Genomic DNA, 24,044 nt, shown 5'->3' with positions numbered 1-24,044 from the left:
CAGAGTTAAAGCATGGTCATTCGGTTTTAGCCACCAGCAGCGGGACTTGCCCCTTTCAACAGGTTACAAGCAAAATTCATCAGTGGAGGGTAACTGAATTTATTGCATTTAGTTTGTCTGGATATTCCAATTCTGTGAGTTAAGTGTCAAAAATTCTTTCCTAACCAACCAAGTGATACAGGGTTAACCACTTCTTGCAGTCATAATCTGTGTTTCAACACAGTGGCCACTTGCTAGTCAACCAGGAAGCACACAAGCAACCCCCACCCTCTTAAATGAAGAGGCGGGAATAAATTAAAAAAGGGGGAACTGCAAAACTAAACACCAAACCAGAAAGAAAACATTATGGGTGGATCCCTCAGAGTAATAGTCAAGTCCAGATATTTATGGCAGCACTTATTGCAAATGTTATTCACAGCCTTGGGTAATAAGTCAATTCCTCTATTTTTGCCATTTCCTTTCTCATAAATAGAATCTTCATGCACACTCCCTTTACTTTCCTGTGATAAAGCTGCTGTCTTAAGTTCCTGTGCCACTAGGGTTTGAAAATAAGCCCTTAAAATAATTGCTTTTCACAACAGACAGAGCAGCTACTTGGGTGACTTGTAGATACCAACAAGCTTTGTGCCCCTTCTGGATTTTGATTGACAAACAGATTCTGGAAAGGTTTCAGAGTAGCAGCCGTGTTAGTCTGTATCCGCAAAAAGAACAGGAGTACTTGTGGCACCTTAGAGATTAACAAATTTATTAGAGCATAAGCTTTCATGATTCTGGAAAGAGGACATTATATCTCCCCTCACCACATGTTCAACATCAGGCTCAGGAGAGCCAAATCCAGCTTGAAGTAGTTGCCATCATTTGTCCCCTTCCATATTTGTAACAAGGGGCAACTGTCTGAAAACAGACCAGATTTGGGGTTGTGAGACTTACGTATGCTGGGAATATGCACAAGTCTGTGTGCTTAGTATGGCCTCTGGACTTTTTAAAAAGTAAGAGCTGAAGTTTCAGGGCACAAGATTAGGGCCAGGGACATGGCCTATGTGAAATCACATACTTGGCTTCCTGCCTCTTAGGCAAGGGCCAGTCAGGAAAGGACCTGGGAATGGGAAGGGGCTCTTTGCACCTGTCAAATGGAAGCTTTGACAGGGCACAGAAGTTACCTATGAAATCCTGGAAGAAGGGCTAACGCCCTGGACCAGCAGCTACACAAGACCCTGAGGGGCAGCACAAGTGTTTTGGGTTGCATAATGCGGTTTTGAATCTTTGTTTTTAAGGCAGTCAGGAGCCCGGAGGAAAAAACTGAACTGTGCCATTTGGGGCATGATTTTACCTTCCCAGCTGGGGGAGTGAAAAGGAGCTTGGCACACCAGTTTACAGTACACTTCTACCCCAATACATCCTGACCCGATAGAACACAAATTTGGATGTAACGCGGTAAAGCAGTGCTGGGGGGGGGGGGGGGGGTGCACACTCCAGTGGATCAAAGCAAGTTCCATATAATGCAGTTTCACCTATAACGCAGTAAGATTTTTTTTGGCTCCCGAGGGCAGTGTTATATCAAGGTAGAGGTGTACTTGCTCATTGAGACAGATGCACAATAGTGGTCTCTGCTGACACGATCCAAGCTAGACACAGCCACTTCAAGGAGATTTATATCTTGGAATCACTACATGCTTAGGTGGATGTGCTTTAGTAACAGCTAGGATCAAAATGCAGGGAAGACAAAAAGTGGCTTAAGTGAAACACTAGGCAAGTCTCTTCAGATGGCCTGAAGCAGCCACTAACTAAATATTTTTCAATGTTATTTTTCTATTTATGAAGTCTCTTCCACATTTCCCTGCTCCTAATTAGGGGCATTCCATTTGCTTTGTTGATCTGGTGTATCATACTCTCTCCATATCTAAGATGGCATAAATTTCAAACAAGCCTTCTAGATCATTAGAGACTCCCAAATTTCAATCTGGATTCAGTCATGAACTAAGATTTTAGGATCTTAGTCTATTGCTCAGGGGCCTCTGGCCAAATCACACCAGTAAACTATGAGCAGCTCATAAGCAGGTGTTTTGATCTTGCCTATCAAGATCAAGGCAGGCTTGTAAGGTTTTGAAGACTGAAGTGCATTGGATGTGTGGAGACAAGAATCCCACAGCACCCAACAATACTATGCTTATTATACTGGATGGCTAATTCCAGCTTCATAAGCTATATAAAATAAAAAGTTTTGAGGAAGAAATTTAGGAAAAAATAACTTCTCTAGTTGCAAAATTCCAAAACTGCTTTTTATGAGAGAAAAAATACATATGTACAAAAAATGTACACTCTGTTTGAGGATGGAGGGGGAGCACACCATCCCTTCGTATACAATTCTACAGCATTTGTGTAAACCTTTTACAAAGCTGTCATCTAGTTAAATCTCTTGGTCAACAAACAGAGGTGGCCACTTCTGGCATGTCAGTTGTATTTTATGATCTTTGTAGGTCAACGTAACAGTTGAAGATAGTTGCCAGTACCGGACATCTATATCAATGCCTTGGTGGGGCACACCAAGTACTTGTGCAGTTTCTCAATATGCTCTAGAACTGTCCAATAACCAGATTTCTAGGAACTATGAACACAGATGAACTCACTGCGGGAGTGTGCCTGTCCTGTCTGAGGCATATCTCCAGATTTGTCTGCAGTGAGACCTAAAGTAAAGCTGTTGATTACTAAGTAGGTTCTGGGATTCTCAGAATCTACTTCATCTCCAGAGAAAGTTAGAATCTTCTGTTTCTTTTAGGGTCTCATATTCAGGAGGAGTGATTCATCAGTCCATTCAGGATGTGGCTCCATACAAGGCAGGATTTCACTAAAGTGCCAGGTGGGGGGTTTTTTGTTGTTGGGGAAAAAAAAACACTTAAACAAAACAAAAGCCAACCTTCATTTGCCTCCCACCCCACCCAGGGTGGTCCCTAGTTATTCTGGGGCCCCATGCAGCCCCCTGGGGGGGCAGGCCTCCACAGGGGGGCCAGGGCTGGCCCCAGGCCTCTGTGGCAGTGGGGGAGCAGGGCTAGCTTGGGGGACAGGGGGAAACCACCCCCCAGCACTCACCGGCAGTGCAGCTGGGGCCGGGCTGCTGCACTTCCCACCACTGGTGCCCCAAATTTCCTGGTGCCCTACACAGCTGTGTACTTTGCATATGGGTAAGGACAGTCCTGACACCACCCATTAACTTCAATTTGTATAATCCCACCAGAGTTATTTATGGTTTATTAAAACTCATTTGCAACACCAAACCTTACTTTTATATGTTAGTGCCTGCCTACATATTAGGAAGATTTTCAAGTGTTTGCACTGTTGTAACTACATGGAGATAGTCACACTGGTGCAAGCCTCCAATGTAGAGGACTGAAGCAATGCAAGAATGAGACTTCACTGGTAGAGTACTCTAGTAAGTTACTAGAGTAAGCTGCATTGCTACAACACAAGCACCCACCACACACCCACTGGTGTAACTACATCAAAATAATACATATGCTCCTAGTTACTTTCCAAAGTAAAGCTTTCCAGAGGGATTCTGGTTTCATGTAAGAAAAATCTACTTAACCTAGGGGATACTTCCCTAGAACACTGAGCCATATTCAGACCTCAGAGGTATTCATATGCCCCTTGAAACATACAGAGTCCAGTTTTCAGAAGATAGCAAGATTTGGGCATTTTAAGTAGCACCTGGATGCTCAGATCACTTAGATGCATGAAGTGCCAATTTATAAGGGCTTTTTAACAGACACACACACAAGAATTGTAAAGAGGGGCGTGAATATTGAAACAGTACTCCTGTTTAATACAATCCATTATCAGCTGTTATGACTTGAGCATTGTACAGAGTGCTGGCTTTGATGGGCAGCTTTCTGTCAAAAGCAAGCTGGAGAACTATAAAGTAAGCTCTGAAAATACTTGAAACGTACAGGTATTGTACAGGGTTTGCAAGACTCTTAGCATCCCCGCACTCTTGAGAATCATAAAGGACTTGGAAAGTCAAAATTTGGTAACATTTAAGAAACACTGAACTACAACCCATTTTTTGGAACAAGTTTGAAATAAGTAGGGTTATTAGCTTTTGGTTAAGTAGTGGGTTGAAATAGGGGAAGACTGATTAGGTCATCCACTCCCTCTCCCTGCCAGTGCAGGGCTGCTCTCTACAGTAAAATTTGCTAATACTTTCCACTCAATCTCTTTAAAGAGATTCACTCCTCCCCCAGGAAATTCTCAGCCACAACTGCTGTAAACAATGGGGATCTCAATAAAAGGATCCACCTGCCAGTAGACACTACAGCAAATTTTAAATACTAGCCTCTCAGCAGTGCTACAGCTAGGTTTCAATGTCTAACAGAAAACTGGATATCTAGTTCTCCCTAGCAGGTGGCTTAAACTGCTCTATAATGTAAGCTTAGAAGGGAAAAGAGAATACTTGCTCTTCTAAACACAGGGGACAGGTACGTTGGGAAGAGGTTGTATCACTTCAGTCACTGAAAGTTAGTAGTTTATCCTGGTTCTGTAACTAATGTGGACTAAAAAAAAAAAAAATTTCTCCTTCCTACCTTCCTCTGAATTGTGGTGAGAGCCTAATTTTGATCAAAGGCTCAGGGGTTATTTGTATTATCTTAAAGTGTGCATGGCTTGGGAAGAGGAGGGTGTGGAGCTGAAAGGATCTCTACAATAAAATGTTGCTGTAATTATTTGAGAACTGCTCTGTAACATTTCTGTAGAAGGTCTCAGAAGATACAAGTAGGCTAGAATTGAAGATTATGATGAAGAGTTTTGAACACTCAAAGCTGCTTTTCCCCTTCAGGTCTGACTTGTCACTGTAGGCAAGAGAATCTCTGAGTTCCCTTCCAGAAGCATACAAATCAGGCTACCACCCACTTCCCAAATGTCTTTCTAGAGGCAACATGAACTACTTAGTGCCTTGAAGTACACACCATGGGGAATTCAAAGGAAAAGTTCAAGTTTGTAATCCACAGGTGACGGTCCAACTGCTTAGTAATATTTCTTCAGACCCACCCAAGAGTATTAGTGGGCATTGTTACCCCATGCCGGAAGAAGATTAGTCACCCAATGCCATCCTAGAAGAGGCAATGATCAGTGCATCTGGGTGAAGAGGTTCCAAAAACCACAGGAGACACCTTTTAAAGAGCAGGTAGATTCTTCCCCCCCCCCCCCCCCGCTTTTTTTTTTTTTATGGAGTTAAAAAATTTGACTAAAGAGGAGCTCATGTCACTTTTAAGACCTGTGGTGACTGCAACATTGCCCACCGCCCCATGCAGAGAGATACCTCTAAAAGGGAAGAGTGTGTGTAAAAAAAGAGTTACAGAACAATACCCAGAAGTTTGATGGTCATTATAAAAGTCCATTCTGGTAGTTAGAAGGAAGTCTCTCTCCCAAAGATGAGGGCTTAGACCGTGTTCCAAGACCCCTCCATGGGTGGGGGAGAGAAGAGGGAAAAGCGCTCTTCTTTCACAACCACCTATAACTTCTTAGTCAGTTGGGATGGGGCAACTGAAGGGAAATCCAAAACTAAAGCTAGTAGACAATAAGAGATGGGGGAAAGCACCTGCTGCATGAGTCATTGTTAAGTCTCATGTTCATTCATTGTATTTGAACAATGCAACAGATTAAACTGAATCAGTTTAGACAGAACTCACAACAAGCACATGCTACAGTATCACACAGGCACTCTCCATCTTAAAAACAAAGTAACAGTTTCCACAGCCAAAATGCAGATCTGGGCAGTGCAGAGAGAACCCCAAGGACAGAACACTGGCACCTGCAGCCCCGGAGTTCTCTGCCCCCGCAGGCACAGGGCCGTGGCTTCAAGAAGCCAGAGAGGAGCTGCAGCCCTGCGCCTGCCAGGGACAGAGAACACCGGCACCCACAGCCTGCAGCCCTGGAGTTCTCTGTCCATGGCAGGTGCAGGGCTGCAGCTTCTCTCCCCTGCTGGGCACTAGGCAGGTGCACATAAATGCCCTGGTGGGTGCCATGGCGCCCGTAGGCACCACATTGAGGACCACTGTGTTAGAGGCTGGAGTAACAAGGGCTGTGGGAGTTCAAGACTGAGCCTGGCCTACCCCTAAAATTTAGATCTGCCTAGTTACACTGCTGGGGGGGGGGGGGGGGGGGAGTGCCCCACAGGTTCTGAAAAATTCACCCCCCTCCACCCCCCATAGTTCTGGCTAGTCAACAGAAGAATTCATCTGTCAACCTAGCTACTGCTACTTAGGTGGCTGGATTACCTACAGTGTCAGAAAAATCCCTTCCATGAATGTAGGAAGCATCTACTCTATGGCACGATAGCTCCAGCACTGCAGGGGTGTTTGGAGTGCAGACATGTCCTAAGAAAATGAATTGGATAGCAGAGGCAGCCTGCTCAGTATCTGGCTATTTTCAATGAAAGTTAATCCCTTAATTCATACCAAAAAAAAAATTATACAAAAATACCAGAACTCACGATGCTAGACTAGAGGCAAGCAGTGCTACAGTCCTTTTTTCCCTTTTATTATTAAGTGTCCTAAAGGACTTCTATTGTTAAAAAGTTACTCTATCCCTAAGCTATGGATGATTTTCAAACTCAACAGGGCCAAATCAAAAACCATTCCAATTAAAACACTGAAGAGACATCTTCAAGGCAATTCTCTGCTAAGTGTTGACTCTCTCCAACCATTCTGGTACTAGACCTGTTGGAAGAGGCTGCTTATAACAGTGCTAGCCCAGCTTTCCCTGTCACCCACACAGAGTCCTATCGTCATGCAGGTATCAAGCTAAGAACATTTCATCCAACAGTTGATACGGAGAAAGTTGCAAGCAACTGAAAGAGGATAGTTGGAGAAAAACGCTTAGGCATGCTGAAGTATATTTCACTAGAGTTGTGAACACTACAGCAGTAGCATTAAGTCTAAACCCATGTCCTAGTATCAGTTTAGGGATATTGAGAGAAGGGGTTGCACATGTGTGCACAGCAACAAGTTTACTTTAAAGGTTGCTGGCCCAAGCTTCCTGTATGGCCACTCGAGTATTTGTCATACCTTTCAGAAAAAGGAAATCTTGCAGCTGGAATGAAGACCACCTTTCATACTTATTTTTAAGTACAGAAGCAAAATGCAGCTCTTAAGAGGAGGAGTAAGAAATACTCCCTATTTGCAAGTCAAACCTACTTGCTGAGTGGTTTTATGCTCATGACCAGTGAAGCTAGTTTCTAGATGTGCAATTAAAATTTAAGAATTCCATACTGGAATGTTTAAGAAGTCATACAGAAAACAAATGCAACTTGTTTCACAGTAGATGCAAGGAGGAGACCACCACCACAGAGCTGAGACCAGTAGCTACAGGTTGCCCCTGAACAAGCTGCACTGGTCCTTATTGACAGAAGCGGCTATGCTTGGTTAACACCCATACAAAGAGCAAAATATAGCACCAATTCAGAAGGCTACACACATTACATTTGGTAAAACCAAATTAACCCACACAGGTAGAGAGCTTGAAACATTACAAAGATTGTGTGTCAAATTTCCCCATCTTAGTGATTTAGCATTGGTCAGTTGTTTGCCATATTCAAAAAAGGTGAGTATCTCAACCATTTCCTGGGTAAAGAAAGAGTTTTGGGGTCTGAGTAAGGAGTGGAGTTTGTTAGTATTTCACCTCATCTTTGGTTACTCATCCCAAAATTGTAGAATCATCAGCATTTGGTCATTTGTCTTGTTATATTTTTATGTTATGCCAGAGGCACTTGTAGCTCAGGACAGGCACTTTAGCACACGTTACAGAGATAAAGAAAAGAGGAACTTTTTCCTTAAGAGAGTTATGAAAGATCCTAATTCAATCCTCTGTTTGGACATGGGGGTATGAAAATTGATGCACCATTTCTGATGGGACTTGCTTGAGGATGTACTTGAGAACATGTGATGCGCCAAAGGTTATTAGTGCCAAGCCAAAAGAGACAGTGAGGTACAAGGCATTACAATCCTTCCCTCTTTCAGTATTCGTTTTTCTACAGTTACTGCAGATAACAGTGTACTACTGTAGACACTCACACCACAGCAACTGGTACTACACCAAGTGATAACCCAGATAGATACCATGAAGACTCACAGACACACCAATTCAAGAATTATCGATTGAAATATGGAACTTCCAGTTTATGTTCTTGAGCAGCTCACTTAAAAAGTTAAAGCAATATGCTTTTAAAGAGGTTTTAAAAGATGAAAATACAATGTGCTGTCTGTTTTGGAAGGCATATGGGCCAAATGACAGCAGGCTTCAGCTTTAAAAAAAAAAAAAAAAAAAAAAAAACCACACACTTGTTTCTTATTCTCAGAAAATAAGTTAAGGTTTTTCATGTTGCTGATACCATCATAACTGATAAAAAGAGCATGTTACTCCCTGCTCACCAAGAGTTTGCCTGATGGCATTAACAGCAGCAAGATAAACCTAGAGGACTGAACTGTGGTCTTAATAGGTAAGAATAATATTTACAGTTTGCAGCCAGCCTCCCTGAGCAAGTCTGCACAACCCTCAAAATCTTTAACATCTGAGACATTCATATTTGCAGGACTGCAGTATAATTCCTACCATTTTCCAGTTTTAATGGGATGCCAGTCCATTGAAAACATATCAAAGGCCAATACTTTAATCTAAAACAAGCAAAGCTGATCAATTTATAATCAAATGAATATTCATCTTCTTTCTGTTCATGCACTGAGCCAGATTACTATGAATGTAATTATTCGTAAGTATTCACTGAATAGTTTACATAAAAAAGTTTCACCCTGTTTGCAAACTTTTCACTGCAATTATTGATTTGTTGTATATGAGTGGTCACTTAAGGGATACAATAAAAGCTTCTACTCCCTGACTGAATGACTATCCTACAAACAGATCAATTTCACTGCTTTTGGTGAATATATATATTACAGAATTACTTTCTGCATTATTTTACCAGCCCTGTGAAGCTCATCAGGTGGGTCATGTGTCCTTCAGGAGAAAGCAAAGATATTGGATTAAGCTATGTTCCAATTACAGGGTTGATACCAAAATCTAATTGCACATCATATCTTCAGAAGCTATAAGACTTGTAATATGCAGAAATCTAATAATTCTCTCTGACCTCACCCAAACCATTTTGGAAACAGGTTACATAATACTGCCCCCTCCCCACTTCAAACTTGCTGTTCCCTTAGCACAGGGGTGCCCAATCTATGGCCCTCCAGAGCATATCATAAGACCCAGAGCCTGCATCAACACAATATACTAATGGCAGATTCATTAGCCTTGTTATCATGTTTACATCATTTTAGTTTACACAAATGTAAACTAACACTACATATAAACAACCTAATACATATGAAACAAGCTGAACTGAATATAAATCAATACAGGTGACTTTAAAATCTTAGATTCCACACATTTTAATGTTTGGCCCATACAAGGTTATGCTTAGGTTTCTGTAAAAAGAAGAACAGGAGTACTTGTGGCACCTTAGAGACTAACAAATTTATTAGAGCATAAGCTTTCGTGGACTACAGCCCACTTCTTCGGATAAGTGGGCTGTAGTCCACGAAAGCTTATGCTCTAATAAATTTGTTAGTCTCTAAGGTGCCACAAGTACTCCTGTTCTTCTTTTTGCGGATACAGACTAACACGGCTGTTACTCTGAAACTTGTCATTAGGTTTCTGTGACTCTCCTGTGTAATAAGGTTGGGTACCACTGCCTTAGGGCTGGTCTACACTATGCAGCTTTTAGCAACAAGGCTGTGTCGACACAGCCTTGTTGCTAGAAGACAGCATGTGTGAATGCCCGATTGGTGTTTTGTCGGCAAAAAAAATACTTCCAGCCCTGGGAGCGGCAGTAGCTTTGTCTGCAGGAGAGCCTTCACACTGCCACTTGCCTCGGCAAAACTTTTGTCTTTTGGGGTGGGCGGGAGGGGTTTTAAGTACCTGTGAAAGACAAAAAGTTGACAACAGTTGCAGCGTAGACAAGCCCTTAGTGGAAATCCATTCACATGTGCTGTAGTCAAATATAGCTCTTTGAAAGGGAAACACCAGATTTAATGCCTGGTTTTCAAATCCTTACAAGTGCTACAGCACACACTCTTTATAAACTATAGCAAGTGTGAAGCAAGTCCTTAAATTGCTGGCTAGCAAACTGTGAGCTTAATGCAGTTTTTCTTTAAGTGAACGCCTGTCTGCACAGCCAGTGATCCTTACCGTCTTTCAGTAGGTAGTTTACGTTTGGATCCAAACAATTTTAGGAATCCAAACTCTGCAGAATTCAACTCAGTATAAAGTCAGTCCAGACTGCTTTTTTTAAATCTATTTTCTTGACAAACCTGGACTAAGTCTCTTTGGAGTACTGCAACATGGAGGGAATTAAGAACTAGTAAATAGAAGTGTTAGAATAGAAGAGTCACCAAAACTGTTTTTTTAAATCCATCAGAAACTTTAAAAGCAGCCCATGGCTGACTTTGTAATGCAAAATAGTAGAAGGTCTATGCTAGTTTATCTTCACCCTCCACAACAGAATGTAGTTAGCATGTAGAAAAGACTATTGTATACCAAGGAGCAATTCCTTTCTTAATACAATTCCCGCAGCCCCCCGCCCAACACTCCAACGATTATATTATGAGAGACAGTTGAGACAATTTTTCCTACACAGTTACTTGTTTCCCCTTTACCCCCCAAATAGCTGCAGCTTATTTCAATAAAGTTGAACATTCCATTAACCTGATCTTGATTACTGAAATATATCTGGTACCTTATCAGTTGGTATAATACCCATTTTGTTAAATGTAGGGTTACCATATTTCAGCAAGCAAAAAAGAGGATGGGAGGAGCCCTGCCCTAGCCCTACCCCCATCCTGCCCTAGCCCCGCCCCTCCCACTTCCCGCCCCCCTCAGAACCCCCAACCCTCCCCCCGCTCCTTGTCCCCTGACTGCCCCCTCCTGGGACGACTGCCCCTAACTGCCCCCCAGGACTCCACCCCCTACCCAAGCCTCCCTGCCTCTTGTCCCTTGACTGCCCCCTCCTGAGACCCTCCCCCCATCCTAACTGGCCCCCTAGGACCCTACCCCCTACCTGTACCCTGACTGCTCCAACCCTTATCCACACCCTCCCTCAGAAAGCCCCCCCAAACTCCCAACCCTCCCCCCCCCAGTCTCTTGACTGCCCCATTCAAAACTTCCCTGCCCCTTCTCTGACCCCCTGACCCCCCCTTGTTGTTGGCCTTCGCCTAAGGTCTCTGTGAGCTTGCTCAGGAACTGCCTGAGCCATTCGTCCCCACACGCTGGGGAGCAGGAGCGGGGGAAGAGCTCCAGACTGCCTGAGGCGATCTGCGAATGCAGGGAGGGAGTGAGCTCTGCCTCAGAGAAGAGGAGAGGGGCTCTCCGTTGGAGCCTCATGTAAGTTGCACCATCCGTCCGGCTGCCCTGTTAGCCACGCGCGCTCTGCATTGGGGGGAAGGGGGGGGGGGGGGGAGAGAAGAAGTCCGGACATTTACAAATTCCCCCCGGACGCTATTTTTAGCTCAAATCCGGACATGTCCGGGGGGAATCCGGACGAATGGTAACCCTATTAAACGTAATCTTTAAAGTAATCCTTGAAGGATTTATTTTGTAGTTAAACTGTTCATTCCGTAACCATATTTTTCCATGTCAAAATTTAGGCATTTTAAATGCCCCATCATTGTATTATGAACTTCCAGATAAAATTAAGACTTTGATAGTAAATTTTATCTCTACAAAGTACTGTATTCTCCCATCTATCTTTTGGATTAAACACTCAATCTGGACAGTGGCTTAAATTTTGTTTTCATGAGATGTGTTCACCAGCAGCTCTATCACAGCAAGAAGAGCTTAATGAGGGCTGTGCTAACTGGTTTATCAGATACAGTTTATTTCCTTCAGAGACCAGTCATAAAACCCATCTGTCTATTGCACACAGGTTGAACAGTAAAAGAGTGCTTGCATTATAGGACATAGTAGTTTAAATTAAGAGCTCATGGATCTGCACTTTTCCTGAACCTCTAAGTAGCCAAAGCATCCTGAATACTGATTAAGTTTAAAGGAAAACTGCAGGAACTTTCCAGAAGTGCATTGAAGTTTGTCTCATTTCACTATAGCTTCTTTAAGCGCCTCTATGTTCCTCAGAAATACCACTTTGTATCAATTAAAAAAAGCCAAATAAACACTCATCCCAGTATGAGATACAAGGATATTAAAGTAGAGGAATTTTCCTGTGGTGAAAGTATACCAGTCAAAAGGCTGTACAAAGGACTGCAGATTTTTACAATACCAATGACTTCTGCACCCAGCATGTAAACAGGTAGAAAAAAAATGTCAAGATTTAGTAGAGAAAAGGGGGAGATGAAAATACTTTGCGAACTCTAGCAGCTTCCATTTTCCAGCCCACTCCAGACAGACCTAACACACATACATATTTCTTAATGCATTTATTTAGATCATTTTAACAGACCAGATTCTGGAATTGGGCCAGTTGCCATGCCAAGGTTTTTTTTTTTTTTTTTTTTTTTTTTAAATCTAAATTCTTGTCAGTGTTGCTACCTATTTAGTAGTATAATTATACTGCTATATTTCTGCTGGTCTACATGGGAAATTGACAAGCCCTAGAACAGACAAAATTAAGGGGCCAAATTCATTCTTAGTGTAAACAAGTTACATCAGGGAGGAGTTTGGCACAGCTTTTGATGCATTATATTATGCCACATGAAACCATAAAGTTTTAAATAACTACTACACCACTGATGAGACTACTCACTGCTAGATTTTTTCCTATATTGAATAATTTCCTCAAGTTAATGAGACCTTCCAAGCCAGAGGAAAGAGGGCAGTGATTCATAGTGGTAAAGCAAGAGGGAGGACGAGAGGGGTTGGGTTAGTGATTTTCAGTGTCAGACATGTCTCATAGCTTCAGGGAATAATCTAGTTTGTTTCTGGAACAGAGTTAAGAGCTTTCATTAAAGTATGCATGGGATCTCAAGGAGATTCTGAATTGTTGCTTACTAAGGGGCTGCAACAAGCAAGGGGTCTGGGTCATTTACCAAATTTGTAGTCCAGTCTGTATTTTGTGGGATTCACACACCATATTACTGAAGTTAAACCCAGGTCTCTTGCCATGTTGTACCTCTGTTCCAGCGATGCCAGTTTTGATGCTTTGTTTCTCCTCTTCCACCCTCCCCAACAGTCTTCACTTCATGCTTTCTTTCTCACAACTCCCTTCACTGATTTGCACAGCAACTAACCTCTCCATTCAAATTCCTCCTCTTAAGCTACTAACTACTAATGGCTGGTGCAGGGGTGGGCAAACTTTCTGGCCTGAGGGCCACATCTGGGTATAGAAATTGTATGGCAGGCCATCAATGCTCATGAAATTGTGGGTTCCAGCAGGGGGCGTGGGCTCTGTGGTGTTGCCAAAAAATGAGGACTTCAGGGTGCAGGAGGGGGCTGAGGGCTATGGGGTGGGGCTGGGGGTGAGGAGTTGTGGGTGCATGAGGGTGCTCCAGGCTGGGACTGAGGGGTTCAGAGGGTGGGAGGGGGATCAGGGCTGGGGTGCAGGCTCTGGGCAGTGCTTACCTCAAGCAGCTCCCAGAAGCAGCAGCAGCAGCATGTCCTCCCTCCAGCTCTATGCAGAGGTGTGGCCAGGTGGCCCTGCATGCTGCCCTGTTGCAGGTGCTGCCCTTGCAGCTCCCATTGGCTGTGGTTCCTGGCCAATGGGAGCTATGGGAGCAGCACTTGGGGTGGGGGCAGTGTGCAGAGCCCCCTGGCTACCCCTACGTGTAGGGAGTGGACGGGGGACATGCTGTTGCTTCCAAGAGCCACGTGGAGTGAGGCAATCTTCTGACCCCTCTCCCTAGCTGGAGCAACGGAGCAGGGCAAGTTCCAGACCCTGCTCCCCAGCAGGAGCTCAAGGGCTGAATTAAAACATCTGGAGGGCTGGATGCAGCCCCTGGGCCATAGTTTGCCCACCCCTGGGCTAGTGGAAGAAGCAGCTGGATACTGCCAGACACTCCCACCCCCACAGTGTATACATTCATTCTACTTTCCCCACCCTTCAGACACTTGTCCTTCTACAAAGTAAGCTCCTCAGGACAGTGACTGTTTTCTTACAGGTTTGTATGGCAACTAGCACAACTTTGGGTACTGCTGTAATTTAAGTCTGCAGATTCCTGCAGGAGCCATCCCATTGTCCTCAAAAGATCCAGATTAGTATTTAGTCAGCTTGTACCATCACGTTTAAAAACCCAAACCAGGATAGCCATTATGACACCCAAATGTGTGGGTAATAGAGAAATACCTAGATGAAGGTAGACTAAAGAGTATCCTATGGCTGGGCAGTAAAACAGCCAATGTTGGATCTCCCCCACAATATGTTACAGCTACACAGGGTGGGGTGGGGCAAGAGGGGGGGGTTTCAAAGCCTAAGAACCTTGCTTAATTTCAGTTACCAAAATTCAGAACAGTTGCAGCTGATTCTCCTCCTCCTCTCTAGAGCTATGGTTTTATCATCATCATCCTCCTCCTCACCACCACCACCACGCCTGCCAGTGACCTATTTTCTACAAGTATTTGGCAGTGGAGTTGGAAGATATATTAAGCATTATAGCAAAAGAGAATCAGCATTAGCTATTGCAGTCAGATGGATGGGTTTATAAAGCCAGACCATTCAGCAATGCCACAGTTGAAGTCAGTTTTCAATAAAGGTTTAAGCCACGGAAGTGCTTTTGTGCACACGCACACGCACCCCTCTTAAACTTCAGGCTGCTTTAGAAGAACAAGATCACTGTAAAAATATAAGCCACTATAATGGCATTTAGTGAATCTAGTCCACAGGTCTTCTGTTGTTTTAACACATCCCTTAAGAAAAGCAAACCACTAAATTGAATTATTCCTGGGTGGGGTTTTTTGGGGGGGGGGGGGGCTAACCCTACTACAGAGGCCCCCTGAAGAGTTTGGCACACCACATTAAAAGCAACCATATGAATGAGATACTTCTGGGGGGATGGGGAAGAGCCTGAGGTAACATACAGGGTACACCTACAGAGCAACTAGACATTCGTGGCTGGCCCATGCCAGTCAATTCTGGCTGTGGGGCTGTTCCACTGCTGTATAGACTTCTGGACTCAGCTGGAGCCTAGCCTCTAGGACCCTGCAAGGCAGTAGAGTCCCAGAGCTTGGGCTCCAGCCCACATCCGGAAGTCTACATAGCAATGAAACAGCCTCACAGCCCGAACCCAAGTCAACTGGCACAGGCCAGCCATGAATGTCTAGTTGCTGTGTAGACATACCCACAGAGTTGTGAGAATCTTGGAGACCTTCTCCAAGCCGGCCTTATTGTAACCGTCAGGGTTATGATTAATCTCAAACAGCAGCTTTATTGTGCAAAAATCAGGGAGGCCCTTTGGCTGCACACAGAGGAAGAAAAAGAAAGTCAGCCAAATAAGGCTGTTTGAGTGGTACCAAGCCAGGAAAGGGTCCAGGAGATGACGTGGCTCAGAGGAAGCCTTTAGTCATCAGTTTCCTTCAGAAGCTGGAGTGGAGCCAGAAGGCACCTCTCAGACATCAAATCTCACAGTGAAGACTATCAGTCAGTTGAGAGCAGAGATGCTCAGATCCCAGCAGCTCATGATGAAAAAGCAGCTTTAAAAATAAGTCACAATAGGCTAATAAGGAGTCCCTCCCCTTCACCTTACGAAGTTTTGGCTAACTCGCTGTACTTCCTGCTAGTTGCACAGGGCTAAGCGAGCTATGCAGAGCTGCGCAGCAAGATTTTGCTTCACACCAAATATTATACATGAGACATCTGAAACAGAGAGCTTCCTCTTGAGGCAGCTGTGCCATTTCCTGTCAAAAAGGAGTCCATATTAAGGCATCTTAAGCAGGGATATTTTTTTTTTTTTTTTTAAAAACAGACTATTCTTTACCTTCAGAGGGGATTAATCAGACACATATGAAGAAGCAACAGAGTCAGCATGACAGAGAAAGCACTTCAACCCCTGCTGCGCCAAGGAAGGAATTGCCTGCAATTCCATTGGAAAAAAATACTCTGGTGTTTGAGAGAGGTGCTGGATTAGCAATCCTGGGGAATTAAGTGTTCAGTTTCTCCACAGAATTATGGTATGAATAGCAGCTGTGAAAGCATACCCACACTGCCTTTTTAAGTATGCTTCAACACTGATCTAGCCATTATTTTCTTAGAGAACCTAGAATAGTCTGTGGTAGCCAAGGTCCAGAAGTGCAGAGGGAGGGGGGAACTCAGGCTCCGGCTCATCGATTTTTTACCACTTCCGTGGAGGCTAAGGGGATCAGTTATAGTGGCAATTTGCCAGGTGGACACTTGTCCAAGAAGTGAACAAAGACCATGAATGTATTTCAAAAGTCAGATATGAAGAGATGTTAGTGATAACTTTTGGTCACTACTCAGAAGGGTCAGGTCTGGAATTCTGCTTTTGCATGGTGGTTCTCCACAGGACATGACCAGCCAGATATGCTATCCAAAAGGGTTCTCTTTTCAGGAGAGAGAGTAAGGACAAAATGCTGTAGGGAAGTTAGATGTGCAACAAAATGTAACTTTAATTGGTTTGGTCATTTTGGAGATTCGTTTGCCACAAAAACCCAAACCAATTTATTCAGCTTCAGACTTTTGGGGATTTAGAAGAAAGCTCTTGTTGAATTCCACTTCTCCCTCCTCTCCTAATCCCCAACCCCACCCCGCCAAAGAGGGAACATAGGACTTTGTATTAAAGATGATTTTTTTCAAGTCATCTGATGGTACTAAGCTATCCCACTATTAAAATACATTGGTAAGTAGTCCCCCCTTTTGTTAGTCTCAACCAAGAATTTGGTTGAATGACTGAATTCCCACTCCCACCACCAGACACCATTCTAATGTATCTTTAGTGACATGTTGCAACCAAGGCTTTTGTATGCCTGGAGGAGGTTTTCCACCAATAACCTGTAGTTGTCTGCCTTGTTGTTGCCGAGAAAATTTATTGCCACTAACTGGAAGGCTTTCCATGCCATCTTTTCCTTGCCACGCAGTGCATGGTCAAATGCATCATCTCGAAGAAGTTCATGAATCTGAGGACCAACAAAGACACCTTCCTTTATCTTAGCTTCATTTAACCTTGGAAATTTTCCACGGAGGTACTTGAAAGCTGCTTGTGTTTTGTCAATGGCCTTGACAAAGTTCTTCATCAGACCCAGCTTGATGTGTAAGGGTGGTAACAAAATCTTCCTTGATTCAACAAGTGGTGGATGCTGAACACTTTTCCTCCCAGGCTCCAATGACTGTCGGAGTGGCCAAACTTTCTTGATGTAGTGGGAATCTCTTGCACGACTATCCCATTCGCAGAGAAAACAGCAGTACTTTGTGTATCCAGTCTGCAGACCAAGCAAGAGAGCAACAACCTTCAAATTGCCACAAAGCTGCCACTGATGTTGGTCATAGTTTATGCACCTCAAAAGTTGTTTCATGTTGTCATAGGTTTCCTTCATATGGACTGCATGACCAACTGGAATTGATGGCAAAACATGGCCATTATGCAGTAAAACAGCTTTAAGACTCGTCTTCGATCAATCAATGAACAGTCTCCACTCATCTGGATCGTGAACGATGTTGAGGGCTGCCATCACACCATCGATGTTGTTGCAGGCTACAAGATCACCTTCCATGAAGAAGAATGGGACAAGATCCTTTTGATGGTCACGGAACATGGAAACCCTAACATCACCTGCCAGGAGATTCCACTGCTGTAGTCTGGAGCCCAACAGCTCTGCCTTACTCTTGGGTAGTTCCAAATCCCTGACAAGGTCATTCAGTTCACCTTGTGTTATAAGGTGTGGTTCAGAGGAGGATGGGAGAAAATGTGGGTCCTGTGACATTGATGGTTCAGGACCAGAAGTTTCATCCTCTTCCTCATCTGACTCAAGTGAGAAGGATTCTGGTGCATCAGGAACCGGCAGTCCTTCTCCGTGGGGTACTGGGCATATAGCTGATGAAATGTTTGGATAATGCACAGTCCACTTTTTCTTCTTTGACACACCTTTCCCAACTGGAGGCACCATGCAGAAGTAACAATTGCTGGTATTATCTGTTGGCTCTCCCCAAATCATTGGCACTGCAAAAGGCATAGATTTCCTTTTCCTGTTCAACCACTGGCAAAGATTTGTTGCACAAGTGTTGCAGCATGTGTGGGGCCCACCTCTTGTCCTGATCTCCAATTTTGCAGCCAAAATAAAGGTGATAGGCTTTCTTAACCATAGTGGTTATACTGCGCTTTTGTGATGCAAAAGTCACTTCACCACAAACATATCAGAAGTTATCTGCACTATTCACATAAGTACGAGGCATCTCTGCTCACTTTGGCTAAACAGAAATGTGTCCCTTTGCAAAATCAAACACTGACAAATAAGAGCACGACACTGTATGATTTCTAGAGCTGATATAGGGCAATTTGTTCAGCAAAGTGATGTAAGCTTCGTTATGATTGCATCATCTATGACTTCTAGGAATAACATGATGCAATTCATATCACGTATGACACAGTACCAGCTTCAGATTGCATCATTCATTGTTCTGCCTAAAAAGCAAGTACTGTCCAAACCCAGTCATAGATTTATTCATCGATCCAGTCAAAGATGTATTTTAGTCATGTCTGGTTTCAATTGAGATCCCTTCCCTTTATAACTCACTTATCCTCCGCCATTCCCAAGTCAAGGGTCGTATATACTGACCCAATAGCATATCTTGAAAACTAGAGCCAATCAACAATTTTAAGCATCATTTTCATTCTCAGTGACCAAGAATTAGTAAAGTTTGACTACATTTATTTCAGAAGTATTTTGGCTGTAGAGCAGCGTTACTCTTCAGGGAAAAAAGGCTTAAACTGACAAATTAGTAAAGTGGTGAAAATGTTTTCCCCATTTTCTTTTATTAAAAGCTTCCATATTTCTCCAATTAGATTTTCTTTGCATGGACATTTTGGGTTAGAGGGTACTAAAGGGTTAATGCCCTAGAGACTTCATCTACCAGACAGCAACATTTAAATGCTGCTAAAACAAAAAGCAGATGAGCACTAGCCCAGGCCTTGCTTATAAAATGATTGGGCCTGGTCTACAAAAGCCACTGTTCTGTGAAAAGCCAGTTCTGGCTAATCCCATTCCCCTGTGGTGTAAATGCGGTTGTAGAGTGATTAAGAACTGAGCTGTTTAAGACATAGTGATGATGAGCAACAAGTTTTAAGTGGCCCAACTGTCTTTACAGAGTAAGATAGAATCACAAACATCTAAAGGTAAATGAATATTTCGTGTGGGACTGACGCTTAGGTTTGTTACACTGGACCTGGTAATCCACTCAAAGTAAATCAGAGCTAGTTTATTTTTTTCCCCCATTTACAAGCCAAGGTCAGTGACAGTAAATCTAACTCCTTGGGTCCCCATTTAGTAGAAAAAGGAGAAAAATACTAGCTCTATGAAGCCATGCTTCCCCCACAGGTAAGCTAATTTTAATAGCTACAAGTTATTAAATGAGGTTTTGAACCAGCTTTCACAGTGACAGCTCACTCACCTCAATTAGGTTCTGGAACAGAGTGTAGTGTTCAGCTCTACCAAGCATGAAATGGTTAGTGACAGACCAGAAGCACTAGCCAGTCACAGTGAGACCAGCTCCCACTCTTTGCCAGTAAGCAAGGCTCTAATGACAAAGGGGAAGAGTCTTCAGTGCTTAGGATGACTTGGGAAAGCCTTTAAACAGTCAACCATCTCCTCGAATATGTGGGAACAAAAAAGTATATAGGCTACTCTTTCATGTAATCCTTAACTGCTTACAGTGTATACATCACACAGATCTTTCACAACAAGGAACAATCGTGAGCCAGAAGCAACACCCGTTTAGGATCGCTCTCTAAATTCAGCTGTGAAGCCAGATGCCGTTTTCCCCAAGAGTCTCGCAGGATTAGCAGGCATTATCACAATGGACTTTCTACATATCCTGTATAAACACCAATGTGCCAGCCACCACCCCATAACAAATCTTCTTGGGACCAGCCCTTGGGAGCCATTTCCCGCCCTTGATCACAAATGTGCTGACTGCTTGACAAAGCCCATGTACATCTCAAAGGTCACAGGTATCACTAGTTCAAGGGTTAACAGACTGGAGCTTTCCTTCCTATTAATAGTGCACCAAAGTTTAATGCCATTTGGCCAATTCCAAAAAATGATGGAATGGCTGAAGGAAGAGTGATTTCTATCTAGCTCTGTTAAACTTTAGCCTGGCTGGTAGAGGCTTTAAAAAAACTGCAACAGTTTTTGATGCTTAGACCAAACAGTAACCACAGCAGCACATTTTCTGAGAGTCTGATGAAATTCTATCAATTTTTTCCTGCCCAGCCAGAAATGTTCACTGAAACATTTGCTCCAACTGGCTCCGCCACAATTTATTTTTGCAATGGGGCTCATATTAAAGCTATCTCTAACTATTAGGAGGTTTCACCCATGTTTGACCTTGATTTGAAGGAAGATAGCTCATATTTTACTCTTTGAATTTCAGCCATTTTGTTTAAAAAAATTTTAAGAAGGAGGACTAATAGTGTGCTACTTTCACTTAGAGAAATGGTTACATAGTTTTGCCTATATTTCCTGTGAGTCACAGCTTGAAAATGTTTGAACTATAATTTATCTGCAGTGCAGGCTGAAGTGTCATTTTATTTTAGGTCTGCAATTATAACAGGCAGGCCAGGAAACAGGAGGGAAGCTGGCTACTTGCTACCGCCTCATTCCAATGAGCCCACAATTTTGCACTTTGGTAGCTAGGTGCACATTTAAACAGCCAACTTCTAAATCTGCTTCAGAATCTGAAGTTACAACATACAGCAGATATGAAGTGCTTGGATTTTCATATCTGCATCTATTTGAATTGCTCTGAAAATAGAACCAAGCCCCTGGGCAAAGAGGGGGAAGCAACGGATTGAACACATGAACTCAGTCTAGGGCGTGTGTGAGATTCTGAAATTGCATCAGGCACTTTATTACAACATGGCACATAAATCTGGATACAGCTTGTTTGCACAGTAACCATATCCATCAATAACTCCTGCAGTATGATGGAAGTACTTCAACCCAAATCACATTATCTTCAAAAGTTCAGGATAGCTTCCTTAGATATAGGTACTTGCATGTTTTTCTATGTTTAAAAAAGGGCTGTTTGTCCTGTGTTTTTTAAAATGTAGTTTGTAGACTAAGTTTTAACTGCAGGAAAATCTTCAGACCCACAAGTTTGACCCTTTCATTTTCCAGTAATGGAAAATAAGTACTAGTTCTGAGCCCAAGCAAGAGAAATTGAAAATGGAAAAAACTCATCCTTCTAATTCATCATTAAACTGCTACTACAAAAAGAAAGAGTCAAGTATGGACTTGACAAAACTTTCTCAAGCACTCGGTTCTCCCCAGCCAAGAAATACTTTTGAATCAAGTTGGGACAAGGCTCCCTAGCAACTCAGTCAAACAGAGACTTTAAGTATGAGTTATAAAGACACCAACCCCTATGTTCTTTATGGCAGAGATTTAGCCATACTGAGAGTTATGAGACTACATCCTATATGCATTTTTAACTCCCCATACTTTGGCTTTAAAGAGGTTAGTAAATTTGTATTCAGGAAATACACTCATAAGAAGATCCCTGAACTACAGAAAGGCTTCAAGTATCAGGGGTTAGCAGTGTTAGTTATAGAAAGGCTTGTAAACTTGTGTAGGCTGAATAAAGCCCCATCAATGCTGGAGACAGATAGAAAGAAAAGTCTGATTCAAAAAGAAGAAAAAAATGAATGCTTGTGGGTAGTTTCAGGATGAGAATTGCAAAACTGCACAATTAGTCAGTCAGCCACCTCCCCAAGGGCAGCCAGAAGCAAGTCTCAAAGTGCTGATTTCCACCACACACACCCATAGATACATGACAGCAGTTTTCAGGTATCTAAAAGGGTGTCATAAGGAGGAAGGAGAAAACTTGTTCCCCTTAGCCTCTAAGGATAGAGCAAGAAGCAATGGGCTTAAACTGCAGCAAGGGAGGTCTAGGTTGGACATTAGGAAAAAGTTCCTAACTGTCAGGGTGGTTAAACACTGGAATAAATTGCCTAGGGAGGTTGTGGAATCTCCATCTCTGGAGATATTTAAGAGTAGGTTAGATAAATGTCTATCAGGGATGGTCTAGACAGTATTTGGTCCTGCCATGCAGGCAGGGGACTGGACTCTATGACCTCTTGAGGTCCCTTCCAGTCCCAGAATCTATGAATCACCCATTGACAGTCATCTCACAGTTAGCAGCTCATCCAATGGAAGCTGGGCCAACACAGCCCAGCTCTTCTGAAGATTCACTCCTCCCTCATTTACACGGCAGAAACTCTTACCCACCCACCCCCCGCCCCCGCTGTTCTGGGAAGTCTGACTGGTATGATAAGAACTGGGGGGCGGGGGGGGGAGAATGGGGATACTGTATTTACTCCACCTCCAATTAACACTTTTTGGAGCGCTGGGGTTGGTTTGCAAACCCGGCAGGAACCGCACATGCTCCACCATGGCTGCCCACAGCCCTACCCACGTTTTAGCGCGTGTCCACGCCTCGGAGGAGCCCCTCCCGCCTATGAATGTGATCATTCACGGGAGACTCAAAAGCTCGGCCCGGCTGCCTGTTTCGCTAAGTAGCTAGCCAGAGAGCGCGCCCTGAATCAATCCCGGGGCAAGGCAGCAGCCACGGGTACAAGATCTCGGCCACAGCTGTCTCCCCCCGAGCCAATCCCACCCCACCCTGGGCAGCGGTGGCAGACAGTGCATCGGGCCCAGGGACCACCCCCCCCGAAGTTCAACTGAAGAGGGAGTGTTGCTTGTTTTAAAAGAAAGACACCCCCACCCCCGGCTCCGCACATCAGATACCGGCCAGCGGTGGTGAAATCCCCGCCGCGAGAAGGGAAACGCCGAGCTGAACCCGGCCGGGGGAAGGGCAGGGCTGAGCCGGGCGGGGCTGAGCCGGGCGGGGGCCTGCCCTGCCCCCCCCCCCCCGAAACAGAGCTCAGTCTCCGCTCCCCCTCCCCAGCCCCGCCCGAGCAGCGCCCCCAGCCCTCGCCCCGGGCGCCCGCCAGAGCCCCGCTGGCACGGCTGGGCGGGGAAGGGTTGCGCAGGGAGCGGCCCGCAGGGGCAGAGCGGAGACGGCCGCTTCCGTTCGCCGCCCCCAGCAGCTGCGAGCCCCCCGCCCGGCGAGACGAGCCCAGCGCCCGCGGGCACCCACCGTCTTAGGCATCTTCCCGGCGGGCTGGACACGGCGCTCTCGGCTCCTCCGCTCCGGCTGCTGCGGGCTCCGCGCTTCCTGCTAACGGGACTCGTCTGCCTCTCCCGCGACGACGCAAACCCCACCCCGGAGCTGCGGCCCCGCCGCCCGCCTTTATTCTGGGCTGGAGCTGCCGAGCCCCCGCCCCTGGCTGCCTCCCCCGGCTGGCGCTGCCTGCGGCCCGCGGCCGGCCCGGACTTGCCGCCAGCGCCCGCCCCCCAGCTCCGGGCGCATGACCCTGGGCGGGCCGGGGTCCCAGCACCCCACAAGTCATGTGTGTCCCCCTGACCCTCCCCGATCCCCTCAGCTGCCGCCTGCACCGCAAACCCCTCCATGAACCCTGTCTGATCCCCGTCTCCTCTCCCCCCAAACCTCGCCCAATTTCCCCTGCCCCCAATCTCCATATGCCCCCACACCCCTGGTGTCCCTCTGCCCCCACACCCTTGTGTATCTCCCTGCCCCAATCCCCCTCTGCCCCCACACCCTGCCCCCAATCCCCCGTCTGCCCCACAGCCCTGCTTGTCCCCTGCCCCAATCCCCATATGCTCCCACACCCCTGTGTATCTCCCTGCCCCACCCCTTCTTCCCCCAACACCCTCGTGTTCTCCTGCCCCCAAACTCCCTCTGCCCCCACATCCCTGCGTGTCCCCCTCCCACCATCTCCATATGCCTCCACACCCTGTCTCCC

General features: G+C 44.9%; 1 protein-coding gene across 1 annotated transcript in view; it reads right to left on the bottom strand.

Annotated features, from left to right (window-relative positions):
* The window catches only part of MSN (moesin), a 74,431-nt gene extending 50,982 nt beyond the window's left edge, over positions 1 to 23,449 (bottom strand). The window contains exon 1 of the mRNA XM_054039126.1: positions 23,318 to 23,449. Coding sequence (XP_053895101.1) covers positions 23,318 to 23,329 — 12 coding nt within the window. The 5' untranslated portion in view covers positions 23,330 to 23,449. The remainder of the gene's footprint in view (positions 1 to 23,317) is intronic.
* Positions 23,450 to 24,044: the final 595 nt, after the last annotated feature.

Source organism: Malaclemys terrapin, chromosome 9 (genome assembly GCF_027887155.1).
Source record: "Malaclemys terrapin pileata isolate rMalTer1 chromosome 9, rMalTer1.hap1, whole genome shotgun sequence".
Taxonomy (NCBI): domain Eukaryota; kingdom Metazoa; phylum Chordata; order Testudines; family Emydidae; genus Malaclemys; species Malaclemys terrapin.
The sequence above is the reverse complement of the archived record's forward strand: the minus strand, read 5'-3'. Positions and strand labels throughout refer to the sequence as shown.